Source organism: Pollicipes pollicipes, unplaced genomic scaffold (genome assembly GCF_011947565.3).
Source record: "Pollicipes pollicipes isolate AB1234 unplaced genomic scaffold, Ppol_2.1 Scaffold_7261;HRSCAF=8764_pilon_pilon_pilon, whole genome shotgun sequence".
NCBI classification, from domain to species: domain Eukaryota; kingdom Metazoa; phylum Arthropoda; class Thecostraca; order Pollicipedomorpha; family Pollicipedidae; genus Pollicipes; species Pollicipes pollicipes.
In genome coordinates, this window is record NW_023597054.1 from 48,079,964 (window position 1) to 48,093,802 (window position 13,839).

The 13,839-nt window shown below is 60.5% G+C and overlaps 1 protein-coding gene across 1 annotated transcript in view; it reads left to right on the forward strand.

The window, feature by feature from the left end:
• LOC119113092 (inositol 1,4,5-trisphosphate receptor-like) overlaps positions 1-13,839 on the forward strand; it is a gene marked incomplete in the record, with an annotated part of 69,109 nt that overhangs the window by 16,112 nt on the left and 39,158 nt on the right. The window contains 4 exon segments of the mRNA XM_037237422.1: positions 10,609-10,695; positions 11,225-11,494; positions 11,752-11,982; positions 12,758-12,986. Coding sequence (XP_037093317.1) covers positions 10,609-10,695; positions 11,225-11,494; positions 11,752-11,982; positions 12,758-12,986 — 817 coding nt within the window.

Sequence of the window (13,839 nt, forward strand, 5' to 3'; positions counted from 1 at the left end):
GGCGTGCGGAGCTGGGGCGCGGGCGTGGATGTCGGGATGCTCTGGGAATCTGCTGGGGTGGTGTTGTCTTCCGGGAGCCCTGCTCTCTGCTCGTGGCTCCGTTGTCGTGCCAGGGAACTACAGTGGGTCCGTGTCGAGGCTGTATGACTGGATCAGGAAGGCTGGAACCGATCCGTGGCAGGTCTTTGTCAGTGCTACGCAGGTCACTCATATCTTGTACTCAGGACCCTGACACTTCAGGGGGATTTACGGTTTACGATTTGCGCCTGCCACACGGAAAAGCTATCAATTATTTCAGGTCCGCTTTCGTGTCAGGTTACCTTGCCGTCGGGCAGTTTGTTGGGAGCGCTTTTGCTGCCTGAGTGTATGCGCACTCCGAGATTGCACATAAGACCAAATGTATTGATGATTGACGAGGAGGTTGCGGCCTGCTCCTGTCGAGCATTTGTTCTCGTTGCGTCGATGTCGCCGGGGAGCCTGTCGCCTGTCGTGGGAGATATCGCAGGCTCGATCTTCATCACGCCAATGAAGCCGTATACCCCACCAGCGCGAACTCGCCGCGTTCTCACCGACGGCCTCTGGGCGTCTTAGGAGAACCCTGCCGAGATGCAATCATCTGAATGCGCTCCGCCTGTCGCCTCGCTCTAAATCGGGCCTAGCGCTCGTTTGGAAAGGTGTATCGCGCGGCGTTGTGGGCCGGCAGATGCGATGGCTGCCGGAGCGCCTGGAGGTCGACTGCCTCAGCCCGCCGCGTTTTATAGCCTCGTTTTGACCGCACCATCTGCCATCATATTTCAAAAGTCAATAATGTGTCTCCCGGGATGGTGTTACGATCGATAAAGCGCCGTCGGGGGCCCGGGTGTCCGTTTTCCGTAGGTATTGCTCGATTCCTGTCGGTCCGATCGCGGCTAATAGTCCACTCAAGCCGAGCACGCCCCGATGGTAGATAATGCGCGCTGCAAAGCTAGCCTAGCGCACGACAGATTGGCGCCCATTGGGAAAGCTGCAAAGCTGCGTTTTTGTCGGCCGAACGGCGGGCCGCAATTGATGGGGAGCTAAACGTCAGATATCCGCACCAAAATAGCATGGGAAGCTGATTTGACGATACTCCGCTGTATTGGATATCAATAAAGCTTCTACCAACGCAAACGGGAGTGTGGAACCCTCGCATCGGCAATCGTCAGTGGTGGCCGTCATCGCCCGAGCTGCGTTGCCTACCGTGCCGTGGCGCAGAATTGCACACGCAGCGGCGTACATCGTCTGGGCGTCAGGCACCCGTCTGTGGCGCGCCGGCCGATCAGTCCGACCGTCCGGCGTCGGCCCGGCGGCCGGCGGCGGCCTGCCCGGGTCAGCTCGTCGGCCACCCGCCCGGGTCGCCCTCAGGCCGCCGGCCGCTCGCCCGCCCGGGCCGCCCTCAGGCCGCCGGCCGCCCGCCCGGGCCGCCCTCAGGCCGCTGGCCGCCCGCCCAGGCCGCCCTCAGGCCGCCGGCCGCTCGCCCGCCCGGGCCGCCGTCGTCGCCGCCGGCCGAGGTGTGCTGAGATACGCACCGGGGCGTCATCGATACGCCTGACGTCAGCTGCTGCCAGCGCCGCGGCCGGAGGTAACAATGGCGGCGGCCGTTCTGGAGCCGATCGGCTGGCGCTCCGCGGGCGGGACGGGGCGGGGCGGTGTGGTCTGCGCGAGGCGGGGCAGTGTTGTTCGGTGGCGGCTGCCGACTCCCCAGCCGGATTCCTGCTTATGGTACTCCCGCCTCCTCTGGACTCTGCAGTTGGGCTCGTTGCGGTCGATCTTCGATACCGGACTGCTCTTGCTAACCAGTTGGCCCCCTGTGCTAGTCCCGGAATTTCTGGTTGTTCTCGACCTCAGGCGCCGGAAGCGTCGTCCCCACTCAGCACCTGAGCTGCAGCCACGTCGGACGTACCGCCCCGGGAGTGGCTTTGGCCCGAGCGACCGGCGCCGGCGGCCCCGGCTGGCACCCGATCGAGCGGGCGCCGCACCTGACCCGACCCGCCGTGCGGACGGCGCGCCGTCGACCGGCACGACAGCTCGGCTAATGGGCGGCGTCCGACGCCGGTGGCCGCGCTGACGGCCGTCGTTAGGCCCGTCACGCGGCTGCAGCGCCGCTGACGGCCGCAGCAGCTGCGGTTCCGGCCGGCACTGACGTTCACGGCTCCTACGCGCCGCCGAAGCACCGCGGCGCGTGGAAGTGACGTTTGTCGTCAGCTGTAACGGAGGCGTGGCCATTGAGAGAGCGATGACCCCTCCCCCCTCCGCTAGACCTTGCTCCTGGCGGTAGTGGCGATTCCACTGTTTCAAGATTGGCACCCGAGATCACCAGTTTGTTACCCCGTGAAGTCTGTCCCCCCGCGGAAAGGTCTGCTGGCCTCACGCATCAAATCCTGTCGACGCACACGTTTTATGGTGTTAGTTTTACGGGGAGTCGGAAACGATTTTCACAAGCTTCAGGTGTCGTTTGTTAGTTTAACGCTGATTTCGGAAAGACATTGATAATGCTCCAACTGCCTAGATCGATTGCGTTTATCATGTAAACGCTAATGCATTTGTTAATGGCGTCCCTCCATGACGGATACTAATCGTTTTGTAGACAATGGCAATGTTGCGTTAGGTGCCCAATAAGGGTCGCTTTGTGTTGTTAACATACCGAGCATAACAAGTTACAAAACACGAGATATGGCCATCGTCCACCGCTGTTGTATGCTCCAGCTCAGGCGACGTTCCTGACGGGCCGTATCGACAGCATGACTAGTAGCTGTGAATGTTTTACTTAATGTTTGTAGCTGATGTAGACAACATAGTTTTTGTCCGGGTTGGCATGTGTCCCAGGATATTTATAACCGGTAGTTTGGAAGCACGATAATTAGGCATGTGGGTATAATAGAGATGGTATCGATGGCTCCATCGCGAGGTGAAGGGAATGCCGGGAGATTGTTGTATCATTGGATTATTTACAGGTTTTTCATCGCTGTCGTGCTATTTGGCTCGCGTGCCTTGAAACTATCGGGATATATGATGTGCATTTGAAGATGCCTGTGTCGAGGTGATTCACCTGACTGTCGGGTTTTATCCTCCTGCGACCTATACCGAGCGGAGTAGCAATGCTACTACGAATAGCCTACCGTTTATAGCGAACCGGGTCACCGAAGCACACCGGAACCTACCGACTTTAGAGTGAGATCACTGGAACACACCGGAGCGACAAATACAGCGCCGCGATCTGTCACTGACGGCCGTCATTGTCGCCCTGTCCACCGCGCCGTCACACCGCGGCAGACCGTGGCGGCCAAGCCCGGCCCGTCCGACACTCCTCCCGGGGAAGACCGGCTCTCCGGACGGTGTGGCGGCGGCCCGGCGCCGGCACACGCAGCCCGTGCACAGGCCCCCCGTACGGCGCTCCCACGCGCTGGAATAACGTGCCCGGACCATGAGATCCTTCCCAGCGGGTAGGGCTTTATGGCGTATCGCCGCCGCCGTACGTCGGCCGGCTGTCGGCCGGTAAACGGTGTTCTGTTGCTCTCCGGCCGCCAGACGGGCGGCGCGCTGACCGGAGCGGCCGCGGGTCAAGTGGCGCTCGCTTCAGCTGGTGACGAAATGGCGCGGTCCGACCGGGCGCGGCGTCGAGCCTCTGCCCAGGTGTACAGCCTGTGACTGCGCATCATCAGCGGGTACGATGTGCCGGAGTGGATAGCGGCGGGAGGCAAACGGCTGAGGTCGCACTGCATGCTATGTATGCGCGTGTTTTCGTCAAGCGATCGCTCATGGCGTTTTGAAATGTGCATATTTTTGGGCATCACCTCAAACACCTTGGCCCAGGCACGTGATTAATTGAACATGAATGTGATCCTCGAAGTAGCACGATAAGGATGGACTTCGATGGCCATAAATGGTGAGACGTTTTCTTGAGAATAAGACGAACACGAAGGTACAGCTCCCAACCGATGTTTGTCTAGTTCCCAGAACGTGCTCACAGTACACAATGTTTCCATCCCGTTTTAAAGCGTTGTGAAGTGATACATGTCCAAATTAGTCTTAGCTTTTGCTCGCAATATTTTGGACTGCCCATCTTATATGGTTGCATAGACACCAGTCTTCAGATGCAGCTGATAAATCATGCTTTGATATGTCCCATCGGATGAGTACGTGCTCCACTGAGCCCAACAGCGCCGGTGGACATGTGTATCCCATGATCGGCAGTGACTGCAGCCCGATCACCGGACGCGCCTCAGGCGATACCCTCGCTGCTTCCGCTGGCGGAAAATGGGCGGATTGACGGTGGCCGGCCGAGTATGTGGCGGCTCTCGCCTTTCCAAACGAGCACAGTGATCGCGATCTATCTAATTTTGAACGGCACATGCGGCTCACTGTACTTGCCAGTTATGCCATTGCATTTGCCAGGTGCTGAGGACCCACACCACGCCTTTGGTTTCGAGAACCTGTCCTTCATTGCTATGGGAACGTCGGCTATGATAAGAAATTATGGCATTATGCATTAGGCGCCGGGCCAGACAGATGAGACCTGGTGCAAACGATTCATCATTGGATCATTACAAACCGTGCATTGCGCTCGGCGTAATGGAATACGCTAATCGTCGGGGAGAGGGGATGATGAGAGCTTGCTATGCATGTCAAAGTCGAAGCGATGGGGCTTTTTGGATGAATGCCGCAGCCTGTGCAGGCTCTCATTTACGCGAAATCAGACATGCGAGCCATATCTGTGCACACGTAACTGTCTTTCTACTTGAGGCTGGTAGACATATGTCATTTTCCCATTAAGAAAATGACATACGCCGTTGGCCGTGTAAGTAGAACGCGATGTACATTATTTGAATGTGTGCGACAAAGGATGGCATCAGTTGTGAAATTATTCGAGCTGCGTTTTTGGATGATCAGGAGGGTCCTCCTGGTCTGTGCACATTGTGACGCACTCCTGAACCGTGTATCAGTCCTGGTCGCCCTGTCCTGATTGGAACGTCATGGTCGTGTCGTCTAGCGACGTCTCTTCGTACTGCGTTTCTTCCGTAAAGCTTCGGATCTGCGGGCCATTTTTCAACAGCCGCCTCGCCTTCCACTGAGGCAACAGCATCAGCCTCGGGCGGGCGGCACTCCTCGCGTTACACATGGCCAGCATCTGGCGCGTTGTTTACAGTCCCAGACAAGGGCCCGTCCCGCTGGCGTAAGCCGCTGCCCAGTCAGTCATGATTATCTAATGGGCGGCAACTATGTGGACGGCCGGGCTGAATTCGTGGCGACTGCGCTGAACCAATTAAAGAACAATCGCCTTTCTCATTGGACGGCGCGGTAGAGGGGACTTGAGGCATTCTTTTCCATTTCACGGTTGTTCCGGTATGCGACTCTCATTGAAGCCGGACCTTTCATTAGGCAGCTGGCGCGAAATCTTCAGGCGGTGCAGAGTGGCCACGACGTCACAGCACGAAGGGAACAACATCGCCAGCGAATCTCTGACTTATGCACGTTAACTATTAGACTGTTTACTGCTCGCATGCTGATTCTTCCTGACACAGATACAGATAGCGACACTGACGCTACACGGAGCACCCCGAAGTAAGGAAGATGTAACCCGGCTTTAAACCCATATGTCTTATAAGGCATCCTGTGTGCCCCCAACAGCAGCACTGGAAAACATGACCATATCCTGTGCGAAGCTTACCATCCTCTAGAATGTTCAAAACTACTAGCACCCAAAGAATTGTGAAAAATCACAACCTTTCGCAGTCGCGGCTACTAACATGGTAGTCTGTACCACTTACGATTACGATAAGGGCTTTCGTCTTCAAAACACCTATCTCTTACCTACCCATAGCAGCAACGTTTAATGCCCACAACGCATGTGCGGCCTTACGCTTGAAGCCACTCTTCAGTTTCTCCCGCCCTGCCACAAATGCGCGGTCCGTTGCAACACTATTTCCACAAAATCGACTCCAGAATTTATACTTATTCCACTCGGCCAGGTACTGAGGCGTGCAGCTGTCTTCTGTGTGGCCACGGTCTCAGCGTGGACGGCTATGGCTGTGCTGCCGGCACATTCCGAACGTGCTTTCTGCGAACAAAGCGATTTTGGACGGCGGGAAGCCCGCCGCCCAGCGTCCGCTCGGCTCCGCTAGGCTCCCATTCGACTGTTGATGGAGAGACGCCTGGGTCGACGTGGGCCGCCCGGCCTTAGCGGCAACCCCAAGCTACAGATGCCCACAACGGCAGTTTGTTGAATGTATAACCATGCATATTCAGTGTAGCGATATGCCCACAGCGGTGGCCAACTTTCTGGAAACAGACGTGCCGACGTCGTAAAAACATTTGACAAGCAGTGGAACAAGAAGGAACTTGTCCGTTGCTTTTGACAACGGCCTGTCTTGCCCTTTCGGTGATGCTAGATATGATGGAAATGTCCGATTGCATTGACGACGTTAGTGCCTTACTAGAAATACGCATGATTATCGTCATGTCCTCATATGCTGACGATCACTGCAATGGATTCAGTCATTCAATTCCGTTGTTAGATTAGGAAGCACACTTCACAAACGGAGACCACATGCCTACGGTCTAAGGCCAGGCATGAAGCCATGGGCACGTTTGCGATGTGGCTGCCATCCATCCAGGATCAGTTACGAAATATCAGTGCTTCTATTCTGTAACCATTGACTGCTTGTTCTCGGGATCGGATGTTTGTGTCGCGCGCAAGGCATGCCCGGATCATGTAGCCTTCAATCTGGCAGCTTGTCCGCAGAAAACAGGAGCTCCTAGCAGCTCCAGCAGCTCCAGCGACTGGAACTGGAGCTGAGCACTGGACCCCCTGGCGACTCCAGATAGCTGCCGCTGGTTTAATGATGATCAGATTTGGTAACTAGTCGCAGCGTGCGGAGTTTCAATGGACCTTACATTGCGTGTCTTCTGGCGGTGTTGGTTTGTTTCGTACCGAGGCATGATTCGTGGTGGTTTGGCCACGTCTTGTGGCTGTAAAAATGGGACGAGCGGTCGACGCCGTCAAGTCTCGCCACAGCCATCGATGCAGTTGTCTGATAAACCCTCCGGTCATTCGCCTAATAACAGTTGCCAGTGCTCATTTTTCTCAATTGGATCCGGACTCAATTGCCGGTATTCCACAGCTGATTGCCTGATATCATTTTGTCCAAACAGTTCCCAGCACCAGACCGTAGCCGCTTGCGGCATCAGGAGGACTTCCTAGAGCTCGTAGATAAGTTAGGCGCCCAATAGCACGAGCGAGACCAGCATCTCCAGGGAAATACAGCTGCGCCCGTGTTATCTGGCAGCCATTGCCAGAACGGCGCGCGCTCTTGCCCTTCACCCCTGGCATTCGCCAACGGGTGGGCGCCGTCCGCACGCTGGTGTGACCCGAAGAGCTGTGGGGCGAATCTGCCACATATCTCGCCTGCCGCCTGGCCAAGCGCCCATAAATGGCGCCCCATGGTGCTCAGGTCACCGTCCCCGCGGTGCTCAGGCCACCGTCCCCGCGGTGCTCAGGTCACCGTCCCCGCGGTGCTCAGGTCACTGTCCCCTGCAGTGCTCAGGCCACCGTCCCCTGCAGTGCTCAGGCCACCGTCCCCTGCAGTGCTCAGGTCACCGTCCCCTGCAGTGCTCAGGCCACCGTCCCCTGCAGTGCTCAGGTCACTGTCCCCTGCAGTGCTCAGGCCACCGTCCCCGCGGTGCTCAGGTCACCGTCCCCTGCAGTGCTCAGGTCACCGTCCCCTGCAGTGCTCAGGTCACTGTCCCCTGCAGTGCTCAGGTCACTGTCCCCTGCAGTGCTCAGGCCACCGTCCCCTGCAGTGCTCAGGTCACTGTCCCCTGCAGTGCTCAGGTCATCGTCCCCGCGGTCCCCAGGTCATCGTCCCCTGCGATGCCCAGAGGTCATGATCATGACATCGGCTCGAACTTGTCGGTCCGACGCTGCGTCGGCAGAGACCGTGCCCCAGCGTGCCCGCTGGCCCTGCAGTGGAGGCTCGGAGCCCAGCCGGGGAGATGCCCGGAGCTGGTGCTCGCTGGCGGACACAGGTCGCCGGGGAGATGCTCGGAGCTGGTGCTCTCTGGCGGACACAGATCGCCGGGCGGTCACAGGTCGCCGGGGAGATGCCCGGAGCTGGCGCTCTCTGACGTACACAGGTCGCCGGGGAGGTGTCCGGAGCTGGTGCCTGCTAGCTGACACAGGTCGCCGGGGAGATGCTCGGAGCTGGTGCTCGCTGGCGGACACATGTCGTCGGGGAGATGCCCGAAGCTGGTGCCCGCTGGCGGACACAGGTCGCCGGGGATATGCCCAGAGCTGGTGGGTGCTCGTTGGCGGACACGGGTCGTCGGGGAGATGCCCGGAGCTGGTGCCCGCTGGCGGACACGGGTCGCCGGGGAGATGCTCGGAACTGGTGCCCGCTGGCGGACACAGGTCGCCGGCGTGCCGCTGCGAGGCCAACTGAGCGGAACCAACGGCTAAGCTGTTTGCAGCATGAGCTCACTGGCTTTCACGAGCGCTTTTGTATCCGATGTGAACGCTTAAACGATAAAAGAACGTCGTTGCTAGTTTTATGACAGCTGGGCTGCGAGGTGTTCGGTGCACACTGGCGCCCAGGGCCCGCGGCCGCTTGGCCGCTCTTGCCTGGTGCTAGACTCGGCTTTCAGTTGATCACTGAAGGTGCATGCGTTCCGGCCAGCGCCAGGAACGTCTGACGCGGCTGCGTCATACGTCGGACTGCCGGTCTCTAGACACACCTCGGTGTGGTTCGGGGAAAAGCTTCTATGACGAGGACTCCTGATCCAGCGGCCGTGGCGGCGGCGGCGGCGCGCGGCGCATGGTGGGACCATGGGGCGCCGCCGCCGATCATAAGTCAGTCGCACACTCGCAAAGTGTGCGACTGGGTGTGTTAGTCGCACACTCGCACGCGAAGAAGGTTAACTGTGCTGCCGAGTGTGCTGCGAGCCAAGCGTTTTCAGTTGCGATTGGTATTGCATGATTGCACCTGCTGATTGTACCGGCCTGGCGCGATGCCAGGCAGTAGGGCGGGTTATCACTGATATCGGCTGGTCGGCAATTACTCCAGTGTGCCGGCTGTGCAAACGAGGTTCTCCTACTTCGGACCGAAATTGCACAGGCGTAGCCGCTTTCGCTCCTACGCCTCGCGCCGCCAAGTCGTGCTTTGTGCATGCACCCGGTGTTCGGCGTTTAAGCTGTTTCTCTTTTTTTACACTTGACTTGTGAACCGCAAGGCGTGGCACCTGCCGCGGCTGCGTGACCCCACACGTGACCCCACACGGCTCGAGCGGTCGGCGGCCGAGGTACGTCGTGTGCAGACGAGAACGAGAGCGACGGCCGGGCGGCGGCAGCGGCGCCTCACGCCTGGGACTGCGGCACGGCTCGTGCTGCGCGGCCAGGCCCGGTCACCGTCACCGCCGCCGCCGCCGCCGCCGCCCGTCCGCCCATCGACCCGCCGCCCTCTGACGCTACAGCTGCGGCCCGAGCCGGCCGGACCGCAGCAGGAGCGCCTGGCATGGCCCGACTGGGCACGGCGGCACCCGCTGACCCGGTGGGGAGCGGCTCTGAGCGGAGGGCTGGATCCGGGCGCGGGACTGGGCTGGCGTCGAGTCGGGTCGGGTCGGGTCGAAGCGAGTCCGGTCAAGCTGGCCCACCCACCTTTGCGGCCAGGGCCGTCCTGACGGGATAATGGGACGGAACTCGATGGCAGATTCCGCGCCGTCGGCCGCCGCCGCCGCAGCCTGCCGGTCGAGGGATAGATGCCGGCGGCGGGGGGCGTGCCGTTTACTGCCGCCCGTAAATCAAGCTGGCCGTGAGATCGGCGACGGCGGCCGCGCCGGGAGGCCACCCGGGCAGCCGGCGGGCCGCGCCGGTCACGGCTCCGCCCCACCCGTTCCCCCGCCGCAGCGCCGCCCGCTCCGGCTGGGGAGGACGGAGCGGGCTGTGGCCGGTCCATCGGCCCGATCCACTGGCGAGGCCCGCCTGGGACAGATCAGGTTCCCCGCGAGCTCATCGCTCAGCTCATATGCACGCCCGGCACTCGTGGTCTTTCGTGAGCGGGCTGAGGACGGTTACAATGTTTGTCTCGCCGCGACCTGGCGGCGTTCGGCGGGTGGCGCCCGGTGGCGCGCTGGCCGACGGCGGCCTGACGCGACGGCGCTGGGACACGGCCCGCTGCCGCCGCCGGCTGGCCGGCCCGCCGACCTTTGCCCGGTCGGGCGACGGCCGATCCGATCTTTACGGCGCCGGGCACGGGCCGGCGCCAGGCGGTAGGCGGTGCCGACGGCGCCGGCGCCGATCTCGCCGAACCGCCGCCGACAGAACCAGGTGCCTCGGCCGTCAGCCATCAGGCTATTTGGCCTGTTAATGGGCCGTGAAGGTGGCGATCTGGCGGCGCCGCGCCGTTACCGGGACTAGGGTCTGGGCCGGGGCGGGCGGGGCCAGCGGTCTGCGCCGTCTCTCACTCTCGCCGCCTCGGTTTGTTTCCGTGCGCGGCGCCAGATCGGAGGCAGGTGTTTGGGTCGGCCGCTCCCGGACCGCAGCGGCGCGCCGGCCTACAGAGACGAGGCGTCGCTGACGCGGTCGCCTCGCTGTTGCAGCATGCCGCCGAGATCGAGAAGAAGCAGAACGAGAGCGAGCACAAAAAGCTGCTGGGCTCCGTCATTCAGTATGGCAGCTGTATACAGGTGAGGCGGGACTGATGGGCCGGCTGTGACGCACGCCGCCGCCGGTGCTGGCAACACGCCGTCCATTCATCGCGCAGTGATCCGTTTTTCAGCCGACAGCGGTCCGCCGTAAGACGAAGCGGCCACAAATCCGGGAAGCTCGTGAAGTCGGCGCGTGCGGCCCTGTGTGTGTTCAGCCGCTGCGCATTTGGACGGGCACTTGTCCACTTGATGCTGTGGATGCAGCGGGATTTTTCGTCTTCCCTCTTACAGCGTCATCACACATTACAGACGCACGCCCCCACAGTAATGATGTGGGACGGTGTTCCGTCACGGATCCGCCCTTCCTGCCGGGGTCTCCCACTGATCACGTCAGACGCTCTGCAGTCACCCTTTCCCAACCGAACGACTCCTGAACGCACGGCATACACCTCAGCGCACACAGTGTGCTCCACGAAATCCAACAGGTGCCTGCCGTACAACACACACGTCACAACCTCACCATCCTGTGCCAGCAGCAGGCGCCTGACGCTAGCTCCCACGCCCGCAGCTACTCCACCTCAAGTCCAACAAGTACCTCACGGTCAACAAGCGGCTGCCGGCGCTGTTGGAGAAGAACGCCACACGCGTCTACCTGGACGCGGCCGGCAACGAGGGCTCGTGGTTCTACATCGCGCCCTTCTACAAGCTGCGCACGGCCGGCGACAGTGTGGTGGTCGGTGACAAAGTGATCCTGACGCCGATGGGCGCCGGCCAGACCAGCCAGGTGCTGCACGCCGCCGCCAACCATGAGCTCACCGACAACCCCGGCTGCAAGGAGGTGCGTGTCCAACGGGGAGAACGAGAGCGGCCACCAGCTGACTGTGTTTGTGGCGCGTTGGAGATGGCGAGCTCTCGGATGTTGTCAGCGTTGTGGGCCGCGTTCAGCCGTGTAAAGATCCGACGCGGAAGGCTCCTTCGCTAGGACGATTGCCACGTGGTAGTACGCCAACATTGGCAGCACTAACAAAGCTCGACTTGCACGTGCCATCCTCCCGCAGCCGGCAGTGCGCAGCCTTGACGCCCCGCTCGCTGCAGGTGAACGTGCTGAACGCGAGCACGTGTTGGAAGATCTCGCTGTTCATGGAGCACAAGGAGAACCTGGACACGGTGCTGAAGGGCGGCGACGTGGTGCGTCTGTTCCATGCCGAGCAGGAGAAGTTCCTGACGGTGGACGAGCACCACGGCCGCAAGGTGGTGTTCCTTCGCACCACCGGCCGCGCCACCACCACCTCGGCCACCAGCAGCAAGGCGCTCTGGGAGGTGGAGGTGAGAGGAGGCGGGAGGCGGACGACCGGTGTCGGCGACGGCCGACTCAGTTGCCGGTGTGGTGCTGACGCGCCTTGTGTACTCGTGGCAGAGGGGTGAGCGTTGAATGGAGGATTATGCAAGCGAACGTCTAGAGGCTCCAGGTTTTGTTCGCTAGCTGCGTGATGCTCCTTTGTCTGTCAGCGCTGTGTGGCGTGTGTTTATTAGCTTTGGGCGCCGGGCAAGCACACAGTCGCGGGTCGGGTTCCACCGCACGCCCTGTATCCCCGCGGGCGTCGGCGGCTGCGGCGGTCATGGGATGAACCTTGTCGCCCCGTACGCCCGACGCCGCTCTGGACACCGTTGTGTCACAGCTGTTACACGGCGGGCTGCGGCGGGCGTGGACACGTGGTGTGACGCCGTTCCCGTGCTGTGGCGGACCCCTATTAAGCTGTCCGTGCTTAGGCGCACCTTACTCCGCACCGGCGCGCGTGAAAATGGACCCATGCGCGCGCTCGGGCGCGCCTGTGTCGCGTGTCCGCGCTCCGTGGGTGCCCGCATTACAGCTGTACCCATACATCACAGTTGATAACCTCGGATGTGACTGTGAGCGGTGCACGTGTGTCGTGACGTTCACCTGCCGTGGTGCACGCGTGCCGTTGTTTACCCGTGTCGCAGTGGGCGGATACGACAAATGACCCGAGTGCCTGTGCTATGGGACGCACCTGGGCCGTCGGATCGCTGGCGTGTGGCACCCGCGCCCCAGGCGCACCCTCACCACGTCCGCGGCCGTCAGGTGTACAACGTGGACCGGTGTCGCGGCGGCGCTGGCCACTGGAACTCGCTGTTCCGGTACAAGCACCTGGCCACCGGCCAGTACCTGGCGGCAGAGGTCGATGTCGACGACACCCCGGACACCAACCGGGACAAGCTGAGTGGAGGTGGGTGGCGCACGACCTGTCCCCTTCACCCAGAGGTCGATGTCGACGACATCCCGGACACCAACCGGGACAAGCTGAGTGGAGGTGGGTGGCGCACGACCTGCCCCCTTCACCGCTGTCGGCATGTCCAGGCGTTTCTTGGGCTCTTGCCAATCAACCGATTATCAGTGATGTGAAAGCACCTCTTCGTTTGGCATATGCCAGGCCATCGCGGCCGTAGGTCAGGTAGGTCAAACGAGGTCAGTTGTCAGAAGTGCATGTCTTTCAGCAACCTCAAACGCAAATGCACAATAGCAAGGACGTGAACAAGGACGTGCTCGTTGGTGAACGATCAATGTGCGCGAAACAAAGCAAGAAGCATGCGCTGGCGCCGTTTGCCTTACAGTTGTCAGTGATAAGAGCCAAGTCTGGCATATGCCCACGCGCACCTCTTACGGTACAGACGTGTGGAAAGTGCTCGGTCCCGGCTCTTCTTCTCGCCACTCGTGTCTTTCCGCGAACGGCGGCGTCAGCTTCGCGCGAACGGATAGTTAGACGTGGCGCGCTGGGGGTCGAAGATCGAGCGGAGCGATGGCCCCGCTCAGTCACGAACCATTCCGAGAACGACTTCAGAAATAGACCTGGCTCCCAGGACACCGACCTCCGTTCGACAGATGCTTTCCGCGCGTGGGCATGGTAGCACTGGAACGAAAGAAAAACGTTGCTGGCATTGGGAAGGGAGGGTTGACTGACGCCTGGTTCTTTTTTTGTACACGCTCGAAAAATATCTGCTGTTGGCCTTTATTTTTATTTCATGTATTTAAGAGGAACCGGAAGGGTTGAACAGATTCTGCCCCTCCTTGCAGCGCGTGCGCTGAGACAATCGATTCAGACAATCAATTCAGATTGTTGTACTTGCACACCGATGGTATCGATCGGACTCTTTAGCCCGAGTATG